Genomic DNA, 18,763 nt, shown 5'->3' with positions numbered 1-18,763 from the left:
GTACTTCTCCTGGGCATCCTTCCATAAGCCGGCCCGCACGTGTGTCGGGTATGCTACTAGAGAAGAGGGGACACAACAGCTGGAGATGAACAATCAAGCGAAGAGATGAGTGTCAGATGGCAAGACATCAGTAAGAAGAGAATGATGATCCAAAAAGGAAGGGGATGCCTGGGGATGGAGGGTTCTGGTGCAGCAGTGGGTGGGCATGAGGTTGCACATGACCTCTGCGAAGAGCAAAGTGACGCTCCCACAGGAAACTCAACACAAAGAACGGGGGTGCTCGGGCTCAACCCCAGCTCTAGCGGGCAAAGCAGACGCAGGGACACTGCCCTCTTCGGAGGGTTACTATGAGCGATGCGTGAGAAAAATACATCGAAACATCAGAACCTGTACATGAATCATGGTCGCAGCACCTTTATTTGTAACAGCCCAAACCTGGAAACAACCCAACGTCCTTCAAGGGCGAATGGATAAGTAAACCATGGTATACCCCGTCCATAGAATACAATTCAGCAACGAACAGGAACGATTTACTGATGCAACTTGGAGAATCTTGAAGGCATTACACTGAGTGAAAAAAGCCAGTCTCAAAATGTCAAGCATTGCGTGATTCCACTGATGTAACACTTGCAAAGTGACATAATTATAGCAACGTGGACGAGATCAGTGGTTGCGAGGACTTGGAAGTTGGAAGGAGGGTGGGATTATTAAGAGATAACACAACAGCTTGCTACTGGTGATGGAATAGTCCTGCATGCTGATTGTGGTGGTGATACCACACGTGATAAAATCTCACGGAACTATACGCACGTCAGCTCGTGAGCAAGAATGCTTGTAAAAACTGGTGATGTCTGAAAAAAGGCCACCTGAGTTGGCAGCACCGTCGCAACGTTCATTTCTCAGTTTTGACAATGTACTTAAGAGGTTAGCATCGGGGAAGTTGGGTGAAGGGCACATGGGCACTCTATATGGCCATTCTGCAACTTCCTGTGACTCTTGGACTATTTCAAAAAATACATACAAAAAAATAAATGCAAAGGGGAGAAAAGTACCAAAGCACTTTTCAGTACTGAAGTGCACTCTGAGTGCTGAATCACTGCTTATGAAAATCAAAGGGCCAATAAGACAGGCTCTGGAAAGAAGAGGGAGACCCATGCCACATACTCCCAGCTGGAGCAGCTGCATGGACATGGGGCCAAGGGGCTGGGTCCTGCAAAGAAGTGCAAAGAGGGCGAGGTACCTCCTTTAGGGAAGGGAAGCCTGGCTATGGGGCAAGGGCAGCATTGGAAGGAATGGCTCCCAAGATGGGGGCCTTCTGGGTGCTGACAGCACTGCTTTGTGGGTGACAGCAGCCTGAGACATGACTGTGTCTATTTCAGCTACAAAACACAACCCTTTGGATGGAGTCCCAGACTACTCCAATCTCCTCTGAGTCCTCCACTCCTGCTCAGAGGTAGGAGGAGGGCCTCGGTGTCACTTAATCCTTCTGATAGCCCGAAGAAGGTTTGGAACTTTTTCTCTCCATACACAACAAAGATAAAAAGACAGAGCTACTTGGGAGTTTCTCCAAGCTTTTCTCAATACCATCCTAGGCAAAGGAATAAAATGCACATCACCTGCAAAGAAAGTGGCAGGCTCTCGGAGAAGCATGGTACTCACTCTGTGGTGCTGCTGAAGACACAACGGCCATGCCGTGGGGGGCCATCCCCGAGGTGCCTGGGGGTGGCTGCCCTGAGAGCGGCATCGGCTGCCCCATGGTGCCAAGGCCACCCATCCCGCCCAGAGACTGTCCTGGGCCCCGAGAAGGCATGCCGATTCCAGCTGCTCCCGCAGCGGGCCCACCAGTCAGGCTCTGTAGCGCATTCATAGGGTCTGTGGGAACACAAGGGCACAGCGTCTCAGCCGAATGCCTGCTGAACGGCAAGGCTCCGAAGGCTATGAGGCCTCACAGAGCGCACACTTCCTCCCACCTGCAGGCACGACTCCCTCAAAGCCCCAAGCGGTGAATGGCCAGAGTCATGGGAGCCTTTGGGCCCACAATTGCCCATCACACCCCAGGAGCCCAAATGCCAGTGTGTATGTCTTTGCTCCTGGATCGTGAGCCCTCCTGGGCAGGGAACACATCTCAAACCCTAGCCTGGCCTGTGCCAGGGTCCTAATGCTGAGGGACAAACAAGCCCTTGAAGGCATGTAGCAGCCCCCATCCCTCCTGGCTGTATACTCCTCCTGCTGGGTGAGACCCAGCTGGGAACCCCAAAGACAACAAAGGATAGCAGGTCCTTCTTCATGGTAAGAAAGACCCTGTGGGCCAAAGAACTGAGGCACCTTTAGATATTCTCTTGGGAAGTTACAAGTCTCCTTGTACACCAGAAGCCCACCTCTGCTAAGTCTTTGCAGGACCCCCGCTAAGGAATTCTCAGGACACCACACCAAAATAAGCTAAGGTGTGCAGGAGGGATGGGGAAAGGGTCCACAGAGTGCCACAAGGCACAGTGATGCCTGCCAGGAGGCAGCCGACTCCGCTCAGTGAGCAATGCCATGACCTGGAACAAGGAGCCCAAGGCTCTTGTCAGAACAGTGTAAACTCAAGGCAAATGACTACCTATAGACAGGTAAGGCCCAGCCAGCGTACCCTGCACACAACCAGGTGCCAAAGGAACCTACAATCCAAGGCCAAGAACCCACACATTTTCCTGGCCACATGCTCTTTATCCCACCCAGCCCTGGCTGGCTGATAATTCCTGCACATGCTGAGAGAGCCCAGCAGGGAAAGAGGGGCAACCAGCTCGGCCGAAGCAAGCCTGGGCACCCAGCATTTACAGCTGTGTTGCCTGTGGTAAGAAAAACAGCGCGCCAGGCTGGCTCCCTTCCTGACAGAGCAGCTCAGATGGCCATCATGGATTCGCTAACCCCCCTCACTGGCAGCTCGGTCAGCAAGACCAGGGCTGAATCAACACAGTTGCCATGTGATAAAGTCTTAAAATAAAAAATAAAAAAAAAGGTAATTCTTAACTTGTGAAGAAACTCTGTAACTTGAGGAAGTGAATTCACAGCTACTCTCTAAAAAATACTACTACAGATTATTATAGTGAATAAATAGACCACGATAATTCTTTTCCAGAGAGCTCAAAATTTAAATAATGTCTCTATAATTGTGGGAGTTTTTAATCATCTTTTTGCTGGACCAAAACAGTATTTGAGTGACATGGGTAGGGGAGGTCTTCTCTGACTGCAGCCGGCCAGGAAGAGGAAGCTCGGAGGAGGGTCGGGCGTGGCTCGCAGTTCTCACGGCCAGCCAGAGTTCTTCTTTCTGTGAACTTTGTCCTCTAATAACTGCTTAACCCAGGCACAGGCAGCATCCACAATCGCATTCTTGCCGCCCCAAACCCAAGCTTGGGATAAAACTTTAATTCAAACAGGAAGAACTCTTACCACTGACGGAAGCTTGAGATTTTTTGTTATCTGTATTTAAGAAAACAAAAACAAAAAACAGAGTAAACAAAGTTTTATATAACCACATATTTCCACGGTAAGTCAGCTTTGTAGGCATTTGCCTAGTGGTCATTTGCTGAAACTAAACACAAGATAAAAGATATCTCGAGTGGGCGTGCCTGTGTGCACTCATGTGTGTCCACTCCTGGCCGAGCTGACACTCAAGGGGGTCTGAGGGAAAAGCGTACAGAGCCACCCAAAGTCAAGCCAGGGCCTCAGAGAACTGCTTCTCAGGCAGAAGCTTGCTGTGGGCCTACTCTGGCTCTCCTTCCTTCCTGGGTGCAGGGTCTCAGTGGGGCCCTGAGCAACAAACACGAGAGCTGTAGAGACCCACGATGGGTCCAGAATGGTGCCGAGACTTCCACGACACCTCCTTTTTCAGCCCGCTCTGATGAGGCAGCATCCCTACTTTCTCCATGAGGAAAGTGAGTCTGTCCAAGGCTGGCTAGAAGCCAGATCTATAGCTGCCCCTAGAACCAGGGGGCAAGCACTGCAACAGGGCCTCCTCCCCGGGTGAGCGATGAGCTGGTGAGAAGGCAGGCGACACGCCTGGCCCACAGGGCTGTGCACTGCTACGCCAGGGCCGCCTCCCAAACAGGCCAGGACAGCCCAGCCTCGACAAGCAGAGCCACTTGCCAGGGCAAACCAAGGCGTCTCATCCAGGCTGCTCATTCCCCAGGCTCCTCGTTCCAACAATTTGTTCTAAACACCACAGGACCTTCCCAAACATGCCAAAGAAAGTGGAATCAAGTGAAGTTCACCTGGCTGGCCATTCTGGTAAAAAGTTAGTATGGAAAGAAGCAAAACCTATGGGCCACACAGGGACTCTGGGGTTCGCAACATCTCCTTTCGTCTGAGCTTACTGACTAAAGCTGTTGCCACCTCTACAAGCACGGGTAGAAACCACTGGACGTGCCAAGGAATGCACTCCGCAGAAAGGCTGTGTCAAGAGAAGCCCATCTCCTGTGGTCACATAACTGCAAGCAGGCAGGCGGCGCTGTTGGCTGAAACCTCAGAAGGCCCCGCCAACCTGGTTTCCTTTAGGAATATTCAGTGTCCTCCATGCTTATGTATAACACACAAAAGACCACAAAGACCCCTGAGCTCAGTCTGCAAGGACACACAGTTCTCAAGGGCCACTGCTACTGCCAGACTGGGCTGACAGGACCCCAGCAGGACCTGTGAATCAGAGTGGGTGGGATGCAGCAGGCGCCAGGCGACCCTCAGCAGGGCAGGGAGGGTGAGGCAAGACTCGTGAAGTTCCAGCCTGACAGGAACACGCATTTAGGTCAGACTCCCACAGGTCAATAAAACCAACTCCTAGGGAAGGAAGTTTCTTTTCCAGGGTAAACCTGGCTTATTTAAGAACTGCCTAGAGACAAAGGCAACAGTCTTTTGAAAAAGGAGATGTTCATGGACGAGCAAAAATAGCAGTCCAGACCACTTGGAGGCTAACATTTCCATTATGCCAAAATCAGCATTTTTGAGGTTGAAGCTCTGAGAGGATGGGAAACAGAATCAAATGCAACGCAACATTGACCTTCCCAGAAAGCAGGAGCTTTTTACACAGACGTTCTGCCGCAGGCACTGTGGCCAAGAAAGCCCCCACTGTACCAAGAAAGGGCCAGCCCCTCCTGGCCATCCAAACCACCCAGAAATGTAAATTTTTACTTACGAATGTCTCGAAAATGGATAATGAGCCTGGCCACGAGAGAAAGGTATTCGTCCTACAAGTAAAAACAGGAAGCAGTTTAAACCGAGATGAAGAAGTGAAGCCGTGTGACGCCCCTTCCCGCCCCCCTGCACTGCCGTGTCACAGAGCACAGGGTTCTTCCTGAAAGGCTGCCGGCCCGCCTGGCTCGGCCTCCTCTGGAATCCATCTCTCAGAGAAGAGCTGTCAGTGCTCAGCTACAGCAGGCCAACAAAAAGCACAAAGAAACAAAAAGCCAAGAGGGATACCGAGAGGCGTCAAACTGCTGCTCCTTCCAGCCTGGGGTAGATGCTCACCCGAGAGGGCCGTCAGCAAGCTCAGGCACCCCTCCTTTCACCAAGGGGACGAGGGGCCAGCCTGAGGTCACAAGGCACATCAGCAGTAGACATTGGGCGGGCCGCTTTTGTCTTTGCACTATTTGTATCCAAGTACTTTCGCTTTTAATACCCGGCCTGTTGCTCTTTCACTGCTGACGTGCTTGCATGCAAATCTGGATGTGCGCCCCTGGCTGTGCTTTTCAGAGATCTGTGTGAGTCTGAATTTACTGCACAGGCAAGGGAGAGGGCACAGGGCCACTCAAGGGTGGTGAAGGCCACTGCCGAGGGCCCTCGTCTTCCCCGCTGCTGGGTTTCTGGAACTGCACAGCAGGACCTGCCTTCTACTGGTTGTCCTCTTTGCAACCAAGGACACCCGCTCCCAGGGGTTTGGGGGAAATCACCACTCTAAGTCTGTCCTTTGTCTTCACGAAGGTATCTGAGTTAAAATCTTATTTCAAAAGATTTTAGATTTAGATTTCAGAATCCTACCCCCGTCCCCCCCTTCCCCCGAAATGCCCATCCATCTGGCAAGGCATCTCTGCATGGGCAAAGCCTTTGCTCTCTGCCCTGCTCACACAACCCTTCTTCCTAAGTCATCGCAACACTGACAGTCCACTCGGCAGCAGACTGATGGGACGACACCCACACAACCCAGGACCCGCCGTGCCACCTGCAGTGCTACTACCCTGGGGACACAGGTTAGTGAGCCCAAGCACAAACAGTAAACCTACTGTCATTGGAGACACCTTCAGGGAAAAGTGGTCTCAGGTGAATACAAAAATATAAGCACACTTTGTAAATCTTCATCACTCCTCATCTGTCTCCAAACTTCACCCCACCACTGTCTTTTGGCCAGGGGAGTCAGCAGAGGCAAACACGAGGGGAAAAGGCAAAGCCGAATGATAAGCACATGCAAAGGGGGCAGGTACAGGAAGAGGGACAATGAGCCTCTGCTGGAGCAAAGAGACACTTAGCAGGTATTGTCAACACTCCCAATTTCCAACTGCCCCCACCAATTTCTGACAGGAAAGACAATGTGCTAGGGGTGAAGGAAGCCCCCTGGAGTTGGGCTCTTGCCTGTGGATCACCTGCTGAGGCTGGTCCTTAAAGGACAGCAGTGTGGTGAGCAGGGAGCAAGGAAGTGGGGGGCCTGAAGGAAGTTCAGGAAATGATGTGGCCAAATACAAGGAAACGAGGATTGGGAGCTTGCCAGGTCAATTTCTGATGTCTTGTTAAGGCCATGGGCCATCTGTTAAACTGGGGATACCTTAAAAGAATCTGTAGAGTTTTCTCTACTTCCATAAAAGATAAAACGAGGTAATAGGTTGAGAAAGCAACCAGATACTTTTACTCAGATACAAGATACAGTAAAAATGGAGCTCAGGAGCATGTCCCCAAAGCCTTTAATATAGAACCAGGACAGGGTGCTCAGAGCCCCGCTGCAGGCCTGAGCCCAGACCTGGATGGCTAGCGTGGTCCGCTTCCAGCTGGGGCCACCCCGTTGCCAGGTGGGTAGAGTGGAGGCTCTGGGGACCAGACCAGACCAGCATGATGAAAACTGGGGGATGGGGGAGGGAGGGAGGAATGTGGCCACCTGACCAGAGACATAGGCATAGGAAGCAGTTAGTCCCACGGCCGCCAAGAGGTTTTCTTGCAGGTTAAATACATCTCCAAGATTCTTGCAAAGGCCAAGACATCCAGGAAGCACGGGGAGCTGAGTGCTGCATATCTGCTGCCAGTGTTCCTGCCCTGGAAGGCCCCGAGGTCCGAGTCTGCACCTCTCATGCTCCCCAGGGCGGCCTGCTTTACTCCCCTGGCCCCTAACTCAGAAGTCCTGATTGACCTGCCCCCGTATGAGAAATTTCCAGGCTCTGCTACCCTCTTCTGCTCCAAGGCACCTCACTTTCTGGGACTGCCCCAGAGAAAGGGCTGAAGAATGTGTGACGTCCCTTACCTTCACTCAGTCTTGACCATCTCCCCCACTCAACATCAAAAATCTAAGTGTCACAGCTACAACATGAGGCTGGGTGTTACCAGACCAAGGTAGTAACAGCTAACACTCTGGCACTTAAAGTGGTGCCGGGCACAGCTCTAAACCCTTACATATATCAATGCATTTCATTCTTCCAGCCACCTGCTGAGGCAGGTGCGTGGTGTCTGGTTTGCAAATGAGAAGGCAGAAACGTGTGGGGAAAGCTTTACAGTTTAAACCCTTGCTTGACCTGTGCAAGATGAGCATGAAGGCCCAACGACAGGATGAAGGATGCCTCCCCACAGGGATGTGGAGGGAGCAGCAGGAGAGGGACACACACAGGCTCCATATAGAATTCCAGGCACCACAAACTACACACTGTACACTACCTTTTGTATAAGACATGGGGAATCTGAATACATATATGCGCTTGGATCTGCAAAAAGAAATGTTGGAAGGATAAACCAAAATCGGACACAAACTGTTACCGCCAGAGGTATCAGGGATTGGGCTGAAAATGAGATTTCACACCTTGTTATATGGTTTTCACATTGGAAGCATGTACTTTTTTTATCAAATTGAACATAAAACTAAACCAAAAGAAAAAGTACAATTCCTAAAACTTCAAAATAAACTGAAATGTATGAGCTAACTATCAAGTTAGTATCAGAATCACAGAGGGAAAAGAACCCTTGTGAGTGATCATTTTAAAAAACAAAAAAGCAGGGGTTCCTGGGTGGCTCAGTTGTTAAGCGGCTGCCTTCAGCTCAGGTCGTGATCCCAGCGTCCTGGGATCCAGCCCCGCATCCGGCTCCCTGCAAGGTGGGAAGCCTGCTTCTCCCTCTCCCCCTCCTCCTGCTTGTGTTCCCTTTCTCACTGTGTCTCTCTCTGTCAAATACATAAATAATAAAATCTTTAAAAAAAAAAAAAAGCAAACAAAACAAAAAACTGCATGTCCTTAGTGGAAGGGACACACTTTAAGGACTAACAGAGCTGCAAAGAAATCTTAAACTTCATTCCATATTTTGTTATTGTTACTAGTATTAGTGGTAATATTAGTATGTTCATTTCAAAAGTACTTTGTTTTATGTTTTTAAGTTGATTTACCTTTTTTTAGTAATCTCTACAGCCATCGTGGGGCTCGAACTCATAACCCCGAGATCAAGAGTTGCATGCTCCTCCGACGGAGTCAGCCAGGCACCCCCCAAAAGTACTTTAGAGTAGAGCAAGTAATTATGCTAATGGTATTAGAAGCCAAGATATTCACATTAAGAGAAAAGATACATGTTTAAAATGAAAGTAAAACCTGTAAGGTTAAATTGGAATGGGAACTATCAGTGTAAAATTATGGGATTTTTCAGGCTATTGCTTGTTATGACCAAAACAGACTACTTCTTAGCTCTGTTCACAAAAAGGTGCAGAAACCATTAGCACCAGTGTCCACACTGCATGCTCTAAATACCGTTTCACCCTCAAAAAGGAACCAGGGCTCCAAAGAGGAACGGCCCATTCAGGGACCAAGACTCAAGTAAGCTGCAAAAGACGAAAGGAGTCGTGATAAGGGGTCCTAAGAGGGACAGAGGGTGCTTGGGGGCTGCCCCTGGGTGAGGAAGGGACCATGGAAGCATCAGAATGAACCACTGCAATGGACTGAAACACACAAGATGCAGAACCCCAAGCTCATAATAGTCACAGGAAGAGGACCCACCCTCACTCCCATCCCCAAGCCCTACTGATCGCCCCTGGGGGTAACCAAGGGTAGCAAGTCCAGGGCTACAAAGTGACAATGGACAGGAAAGCATTCCTGGTCATCCAGAAGAGGCTGTGTTTCAAGCAACCATGGAGTCTTGGTTGATGAAAGAAAACCCTTCTTTGCAGAAAAATTCCTTCCATAAATGTGTAAGGGAAGCCAGAATTAAGGACAATTACCATTTTGGGACACCCAATTAAATGGTGGAACCAACAGATGACAAGTGGATGGGGAACTTTTTAGGAGAAGAGTCAGGCTGTCACTCTCTGAACTCCAGGCCAACTGTGGTCTTGTGGGGAAATATGAACACAGGGCACCACCTCAGACATATTCTTGCTCATGACACCACTGCAACCCTGGGCTCTCCCCATCTAACACCCAGTTCACAAGAAATAAGGGGCAAAAAGGAGGGAGTCAGGCAACAGGGGACACTGTTGGGAGAAACACGCATGCCAAAGACTCTGCCACTTAGGACTCACAGGGAAGTGAGGAACCTGGCAGAGAAAGCTCCATATCATCTTAGAGAATACATGTATATCATCAAAACCAGAATGTTGGTAGAAAGATGAATGTTACAGGTATTTCTGGGAAGGGCTCAGAGAAAATGAGGAAAATGTCATTGGAAACTGAAGGAGAGAGAACCCTTGTTACCTAGTGGCAGAAGTTTGGTTGAATTGTATCCTAGTTGTGTGGAAGGCAGAATTTGAACTTGTAAGCAATGAATTTAGAGATTTGGCTGAGTAGACTTCCAAACAAAATGTTGAAGGTCTGGCCTGAGGGCGCTTGGGTGGCTCAGTCATTAAGTGGCTGCCTTCGGCTCAGGTCATGATCTCAGGATCCTGGGATCAAGCCCCACATCAGGCTCCCTGCTCGGCGGGAAGCCTGCTTCTCCCTCTGGGATGCCTGGGTGGCTCAGTCGGTTCAGCGGCTGCCTTCGGCTCAGGTCATGATCCCAGGGTCCTGGGATCGAGTCCCACATCGGGCTCCTTGCTCGGCAGGGAGCCTGCTTCTCCCTCTGCCTGCCTCTCCCCCTGCTTGTGTTCTGTCTCTCTCTCTGACAAATAAATAAATAAAATCTTAAAAAAAAAAAAAAAAGAAGGTCTGGCCTGGCTTCTTGTTGCTCAGAGTAAAATGTGAGAGGAGACAGAGAAACTGAGGGAAGAACCATTAAGCAAAAAGGAACCTGGACTTGAAGGGTTTGGGAAACTCCTAGGCTATCCAAATTGAAAACAAACAAACAAACAAACAACAACAAAAAACAAGCTGAACTGGGGAGATTCACTGTTATGAAGGTGCACTCCTGGAGAAAAGGCCACAGTGTGGCTGGACACAAATTTTGCTAGTGCCAAAGAGTGGACACAGAATTCACGAATCCCCTCAACCGTGAATCATCTCACAGAAGCCAAGGGCAGGGATGAAATCATACAGGAAAGATCGGTAGAGAAGCCCCTTGTCTAATGGCATGAATCCTGTCACATACATGGGGAGACCCACGAAGGCATGTGAGTGTTACACCAGCAGAAACAGGCCAAACCAGACAGTTTGGTCTGAAAAGGAGAGAGACTGGATGAAATCAAATAAGGATATCAGATTCCCAAAATTCTACAAGCAGGAAACAGGCTGATAAAATGACCCAGCTGCAAACATGTGCTACTCTACAAGAAAAGGAAAGATGACCACAAGGGCAGAGCTTCAGGCCAAGAGGCCAAAGCCATGAGCCCGGAGACTGGAGCTTCCAAAGTCTGGTAATTAGTTACAGCAGCTATAGGAAACTAATACACTGTCCCTATAGATTTGCCTATTCTGGGCATTTTACACAAATGCAATCATGTTGCATAATATGGACCACTATGTAATACTTATTACACTTAGCATGATGTCTTCAACATTCATCCATGTTACAGCATGTATCAGTATTTCACTTCTTTATATGGCCAGATCACATTCCATTGTATGGATATACCCCCTTTTGTTTATCCATTCATTAGCTGATAAACATTTGGGTTATTTCCACTTTTTGGCTTTTATGAATGATACTACGAATATCTATGTACAAGGTTTTGTGGACATTTGGTAACTATTTAATTTTTTGAGAAATCACCACACTGTTTTCCGGTGACTGCACCATTTTACATTCCTTCCAGCAACGCAGAAGGTTCCAAGGTCTCCAGCCGTCATGAGTGTGAAGTGTGTCTCATTGTGATTTTGATTTGCATTTCCCTAATGACTAGTGATGTTGAGCAGCTTTTCACGTACTTCTTGGCCATAGTATGTCTTCTTTAGAGAGATGTCTGTTAGAGTCCTTTACCCTTTTTTTTTTTTTTTTTGAATTGGGTTTTTTGTTGTTATTGCTGAGCTGGAGAAGTTCTTTACATACTCTGGATACCAGTCCCTTATCAGATAAACGATCTACAAATATTTTCTCCCGTTCCATGGGTTGTCTTTTCACTCTCTTGATGGTGTCCTTTGATGCACAATAGTTTTTAATTATTTTTATTAGTTTTTTTTTTTTTTAAGATTTTATTTATTTGACAGAGAGAGACACAGCGAGAGAGGGAACACAAACAGGGGGAGTGGGAGAGGGAGACAGGCTTCCCGCAGAGCAGGGAGCCGGATGCGGGGCTCGATCCCAGGAACCTGGGACCATGACCTGAGCCAAAAGCAGACGCTTAATGACTGAGCCACCCAGGCACCCCTTTTTAACAGTTTTTAATTTTGATGAGTCAAACTAAGGTTTTCATTTGTTGCTTGTGCTTTTGGTGTCACATGTCAGAAACTGCTGCCTAATCCAGGGTCACAAAGATTTATGCCTACATTTTCTTCTAAGAGCTTTATAGTTTTAGCTCTTAAATTTATGCCTTTGATCCATTCTGAGTTAATTTTTGTATATGGTGTGAAGATGGGATCCAACCTCAATATTTTATATATGGTAATCCAGTTGTCCCAGCACCATTTGTCGAAAAGACTATTTTTCCCCACTGAAATCTTTTAGTACCTATGTCAAAAAAAATCTATTAACTGTAAACACAAAGGCTTATTTGTAGATTCTCAATTCTACCCCATTGATTTGTATGTTCATCTTTATGCTAGTATGACACGGTCTTGATTATTGTAGCTTTGTAGTACATTTAAAAATTCACAAATAGGAGTCTTCCAAATATTTTCTTTTCCAAGATTGTTTTGAGTATTCTGGGTCCCTTGAATTTCCTTAGCATCAGTTTGTCAGTTTCTACAAAGTCTGTTTGAAAGTTTTCCTCATATATTGAAAAATGTATCAAATCCCAGAGCAGGTACTCCAGAGCCAGTGTTCTTGGCAACAGGAGGCCTTTGGTAAGTATCGCATTGGGAGTCATATATTTTAACATTTTATTTTTATATATTCTAAAATATTTTAGACATACAAAAAATGAATAATAAAACAAATGCCAGTGGTCTCCTTACCCAGCTTACATTTAAAACTAAGACAGAGGGGCAACTGTCTGGCTCAGTCGGTAGAGCATGCAACTCCTGATCTCAGGATCATGAGTTCAAGCCACATGCTGGGTGTGCAGCTTAGTTAAAATTAAAACAACAACACCCCAAACCAAAAATAAATAAAAATAAGAAAAGTAAAATAAATAAATAAATAACATAAAATAAAGCAAGTAAACAAGCAAGCTAGCTCCCCATGCTACCAGTGACTTGCCCTACATCTCCTTCTTCACAGGTAAACAGGAGAAAATGTCACAAGGGCTAGAAAAAGTGCCTCAACACATGCTACAACAAACATAGCTGGTGAAAACCAAACAATCAGAACTGACAGTGAAGCTTCTGAAAAAGTATGTTTACTAAGGATGGTGCAGGAGTCCCGACTGTCACACATTTAGACAGAACGGAGGGAAGGAGCACTGCCTACTGGACCTTCCTCATGAACCAGCTACACCCACCTAGGCTTTCCTGGCAGATCTCAGCAATTGTTAAAGAAATGCTTGTCTTGAGGCACCCGGCTACCTCAGTTGGTGGAGCATGTGACTCTTGATCTCGGGGTCATAAAATCAGGCCCCATGTTGGGCACGAACTTACTTTAAAAGAAAAAAAGAAAGAAAAGGCCAGTCTTTTCATGTGTTCACATTTTTCAGTGTACACAGTTGTGCTTTTCTCAGCTCTAAGATGCAGTGCTTCTAATGCCTGAATTCTTGGGTGGTCCAATAGCTGCTCTTGATTAAACAGGGATAGCAGAAGGTATATTCAGATTCAGTCAAAGCCAGACTCCAGGCTTGTGAGTTCCCTTAAAAAGGCTAAAGGTGGGCACCTGGGTGGCTCAGTTGGTTGGGCGACTGCCTTCGGCTCAGGTCATGATCCTGGAGTGTCTGGATCGAGTCCCGCATCAGGTTCCCTGCTCGGCAGGGAGTCTGCTTCTCCCTCTGACCCTCCCCCCTTTCATGTGTTCTCTCTCTCGTTCTCTCTCTCAAATAAATAAATAAAATCTTAAAAAAAAAAAAAAGGCTAAAGGTAGGAAAACACCTCCTTTTTTTAAAAAAGATTTTACTTATTTGACAGAAAGAGATAGCGAGAGCAGGAACACAACCACAGGGAATGGGAGAGGGAGAAGCAGGCTTCCCGCCGAGCAGGGAGCCCGATGTGGGGCTTGATCCCAGGACCCTGGGATCATGACCTGAGCCGAAGGCAGACGCTTAACGACTGAGCCACCCAGATGCCCCTGAAAAACACCTCCTTTTATCAGATGTTACGCAGACATCCTCCTCTTCCCTTGCTGGGAGCATGGCTGCACCTGATCCTATTTCCCAGACTGTTTTTGTCCCTGTTTATTCCAGGCGGCTGGCTGTTAAGCTCAGGCCCTCCTCTTTGACTGATCCTAAGGTAGCTTTCCCACTCCTGATGCTCACAGCCTCCTTCATCCCATTTCACTCTGGCTTCCCAGTGGGGGTTTAGTTCTGTACTAGTCCTTTCTACACTGTAAACCAGAAACGTATACTACTTTTGCATAACACTATATTAAATGTAAAAGAGTAGATGAGTCTTTAACTTACAGGCTTAATGTAAAAACAACCAAGTAATAAGCAAATGTTCGGAAATGCACCCAGCTTCAGTAAGCATCATTACACCCTGCCACTGTACGCACCGACACAGAGCTCCCGGCACCCCCGACTGTGCTCTTGTCCAGGGGATGCCCAATCCTCCCGAACCTTCAGAAGCTGGTTCAAGTGTTTGGAGTTGCCACTCTCACAACAACCCACCATCCCCAGGCACAATTATTTTTGCTTCCATCAGCCTCCTTTAGGCAGAGAGTGGTCCCATCTGTAGGAATTAAAGGTGTTAAGGAATTAAAGTGGCTGTTTGGGTATCTTTTACTTTGACAGATGGGAGGCAGTAAAAGAAGTGGTCAAGAGTGTGGTGACACCAGACCATCTGGGTTCCATTCCCGGCTCTACCTCCACCCAGATCTGTGACCTCCTGGGTAAGTTTCCTAGCATCTGTATGCCAGAGCCTCCCTCTCTGAAACTGGGGACAGTGGTACTGTATTTGCTTCATAGAGGTGATGTGGGATCACATGAGCTCACACATGAAGCATACAAAACTAGGCAGCCTGAGGTATCCATTAGCACCCCAGTTTCCTTCAGGGTAGACACCTCCTGACCTGCCAGCTTGCCAGGATTCCCCAGGAAGGTCAGCCCCTTCTCTGTGGCCTCTTACACCTCCCAGCCCCTCCTAGAATCCAGAAACAGAGAAATTACTCTTCCCCGTCCTTCTCCCCTGCTCTAGGGTCCCACTTTTTCAATTCTTTCATAGTTGTTCTGATGGAGCCTCAGATGGGAAGGGCAGGCAACAAGAGTGCCCGGGCTGTCATCCAACCAGTCCTCACAGAAGGGCCTCACTGCACTGACTGGCACCCAGCTCTATGAGGACCCTAAGCGAGGCCTCAGACAACGGTGCCCAAGCAGCATGTCTGTCTCTGTAAAACAAACAGGAAATTTCCAACAACTGTTAAAAATACTTCTCTTCCAAATAGTTGGAGCCTCTCCTCTTCAGAGTTAGGGATTTAGGACCAGCTTAATCAAAGGAAATAGGACTGCAGTCAGGAAGGTTCAGAGTGTGGGCTATAGCAAGGCAGAGGCTGAGACAGTGAGGGGGCCGTCGTGCTGCTCGATGCCCTCTTTGGGATGGAAGGCACCTCAGATGATAGAAGAGTATCTGTGATAGCCAATCTCTAAGAGGGCCACCAACAACCACTGGCCTCTCTGTACAAACAGGCCACTGCTCACATCAAAAGACAGAGGTGAGGGGCGCCTGGCTGGCTCAACTGGTGGAGTGTGCAACTCTTGATCTCAGGGTAGGGGGTTCGAGCCCCGCGTTGCGTGTAGGGATTGCTTCAAAATAAAATCTTAAAAAAAAAAAAAAAAAAAAGGAGGCAATTCCCACTGCTCTTAGGACCTGCTGTATCAGAGTGATGTTCTAGGACTTCTGAGGACTGGAAGCTTCCACTTCCTCCTCCGAAGCCAGCTGCCATGTAGTAAGGAAGTGCAGGCTGTACTGCTGGAGACACTACGTGGAGGCCACGTTGGGAAAACTGATGTGCAGATACAGGAGCGAAGCCTTTATGGACCTTCCAGGTCAGCACAGCCACCTGCTGAATATAGCTGCATGAGAGCTGACACGGGAGACCAGCAGAATGGTCAGCCAGACAACTCCAATTGCCCCGACTGCTAACCCACAGAATCAGGAGAAATAATTTATTGCTTTAGGCCATTACATTTTACAGTAGTTCCTTATCAAACAATCGATAACAATACGGAACCAACAAGTTCTGCATTTCAAAAGCTGAAATAGTTCAATAAGCCCTCATCAAAGTTCTTTTAATTCTGAGAAAATACAAACTAACAAAACCAGTAATAACATCCCATTCCCCCAAATATTTGCAAATTCGACATCCAGTAAGAGACTTATATCCAAAACACATTAAAAACTCTTACAATTAAAAAAACCCAAGAACTCAATTTTAAAATGGGCGAAGGATCTGAAGAAACATTTCTCCAAAGAAAATATACAAATGACCAACAAGTATATAAAGATACTCAGTATCATTAGTCACCAGGGAAATGCAAATCAAAACCGTAACTTTTGTGAAATACTACTTCACACTCGTTATGATGGCTACAATAAAAAAGACAAACAATAACAAGTGTTGATAAGGATGTGGAGAAACTGGAATCTCAAAACCTGTCGGTGGGAATGTAAAATGATACAGCTGCTTTCAAAAGCAGTGTGGCAGTGTTACGGTACCATATGATCCAGCAATTCCACTCCTAGGTATCTACCCAAGAGAAATGAAAATGTTAGGTCCACAGGAAAGCTTCTACACACATTTTTGGTTTTGTTTTTCTTTTTCTAAGATTTTATTTTTATGTAATCTCTATGCCCAACGTGGGACTCGAACTCACAACCCTGAGATCAAGAGTTGCACACTCCACTGATTGAGCCGACCAGGTGCCCCTTGTACACAAATGTTCACAGCAGCATTATTGATAGCCAAAAAGTGGAAGCGATCCAAACAACCATCAACTGATAAACAGATAAATAAAATGCAGCATACCCACACAACAGAATATTATTCAGCAGTAAAATGGAATAAACTACATGCAACAAAATGGTCCGTGGATGAAACTTGAAAATATTACCCTAAGTGAAAGCCAGTCACAAAAACATTTACTGTATGATTGCATTTATATGAAAAGTTCAGAAAAGGCAAATCCATAGCAATGGAAAGCAGGAAGTGGTGACCTAGGGCTGGGAAAATGGGGAGTGCCAGCCAACAGGTATGAAGTTTCTTTCAGAAAATGTTCTAAAATTCAGATTGTTGTGATGGTTGCACCACTCTGTGAATATCCTTAAGACCACTGAATTATACACTTTAAATGGGTGAATTGTGCAGTATATGAAACAGATCTCAATAAAGTTATTAAAACAAAGGAAAATGTTTATTATGTATATCCAGAGTGCAGACACCCCTGTGCCTCAGTGTTCAGAGTTCTTCCTTACACTTCCATGTGGTCACAAACACACACCTGTGTGCTCTAACCTCTAAGACCAGATCATGCAGGTGGTTTCTCTTCTGGAAACTGCTTTCTCCAGCTGGTGACCTCTATCTTTCCATTTTGAAAAATGTTCACCTGATCTAAATACTCAGACCATGTCCAAATATCCTGAATTGACCTCTATATGTCTTGACAGTTGGTTTATCCAAACCAGTTTCCCATCAAGGGCCATAAGTAAGATCTGCTTTTAATTCTTGACACGCAAGGATGTCCTAGAACTCCCAACACCACACTCAGGCACAAAGTGCTCAGAGCAGACCCAGAGGGTCTGCACGGTCAGGATGTGCGAGGGAGGCAGGGTGGGTGCAGTGCAGAAGAAAAGCCCCAGGCATCAGCTCCTTTTTGTGCAAGCTGGGTAACCGTACACAAGCTGCTGGCTTCCTTGTGCCTGTTCTGCTTCATTTCTACTAAAACAGCTCTGCCCTGGGGAGAACACTCCAATGAAAGGATGAAAGGAGGTGGTTACATGAAGCCCATGGCACCTGGCCCAGGACGAGAGCTCACACAGCGGAAAGCCTTCCCAACTACTCCACCTGTGACATTCCTAGGCTCAAGGCCTCAACCTCCACAAGCACTGCCTTTAGCACTTAACAAAAGAGGACAGGAATGCTTTTAGGCCCACGTGTCAGGGCCCTGTGGGGCTTTAGTGAGGATCCCATGGGGAGCATTCTTATTCGGAGGAGCAGCTGGGACCTCTGTGAGCACCCTACAAGATTCCTGGGAGCTGCTCATGAATGGAGGGTGTTTGCAACAGGGTTGTGGTCAAGGCTGGGCCTGCATCCTGCATGTCCCCCCAGTACCCTCCCTATAACTGTACCATGGACACATGGGAAGACCCACAGCATGCTGCAGGTAAAGCTGACAGTGCCCATGGTCAATCAGAGAGTGGCCACCCCGCCCCCACTCCTCAGGCAGAGAGCTTCCAGAGTCTGCCTTGTACCCTCCCCCTCTTGAGCCTCTGAGCTTTCTGCCCGGGGCTCCACCCACCAGGGCCTTACCCGGGTCTTGGCCTTCAGGAACACATGGCTCTCCATATCCTTGCTGGATTTACTGTGGGCCACACCAGCTTTTCTCATGGCATCCTCACTGTAACACAGAAGAAAAAGAGATGTTCACACATACCTGTAAGTCTGCTCCTGTAGGGTTCCCATGGCCAGCAGGCCCTGCTCAACAGCTGCCCCTGGGTGGAAGAGGCGCTGTCCCCCAGCATAATAGCCTGACTAAGGTCCAGGAGAGGCATATAAGGAGGAACTCTCAGCAGAGTGATAAAAGGCAAGCTGAGCAAGGTAAGGGGGAAGAGCCATGAGAAGGAAGAAACAGCAAAGGTAGACAAAGGTAGACAAAGCAGAGAAGCTACCCCTGGCAAGAAGGATGAGAGGAGCCAGGCCCTAGGAGTTGCTCACAACCAGCACAAAATGAGGTGTACGC

General features: G+C 47.6%; 1 protein-coding gene across 3 annotated transcripts in view; it reads right to left on the bottom strand.

Annotated features, from left to right (window-relative positions):
* Positions 1–18,763, bottom strand: part of MED15 (mediator complex subunit 15) — a 63,457-nt gene that overhangs the window by 21,774 nt on the left and 22,920 nt on the right. For all 3 annotated transcript variants that reach the window (XM_064578041.1, XM_064578040.1, XM_045887167.3), the window contains exons 2-5: positions 18,334–18,421; positions 5,168–5,219; positions 3,433–3,462; positions 1,660–1,872 (exon numbers count right to left, since the gene is read on the bottom strand). In XM_064578041.1, coding sequence (XP_064434111.1) covers positions 1,660–1,872; positions 3,433–3,462; positions 5,168–5,219; positions 18,334–18,421 — 383 coding nt within the window. The remainder of the gene's footprint in view (positions 1–1,659; positions 1,873–3,432; positions 3,463–5,167; positions 5,220–18,333; positions 18,422–18,763) is intronic.

The sequence above is a fragment of the Mirounga angustirostris genome, unplaced genomic scaffold (assembly GCF_029215605.1).
Source record: "Mirounga angustirostris isolate CCGP_5_RB_7025 unplaced genomic scaffold, mMirAng1.0.hap1 SCAF_14, whole genome shotgun sequence".
Classification (NCBI taxonomy): Eukaryota; Metazoa; Chordata; class Mammalia; order Carnivora; family Phocidae; genus Mirounga; species Mirounga angustirostris.
The sequence above is the reverse complement of the archived record's forward strand: the minus strand, read 5'-3'. Positions and strand labels throughout refer to the sequence as shown.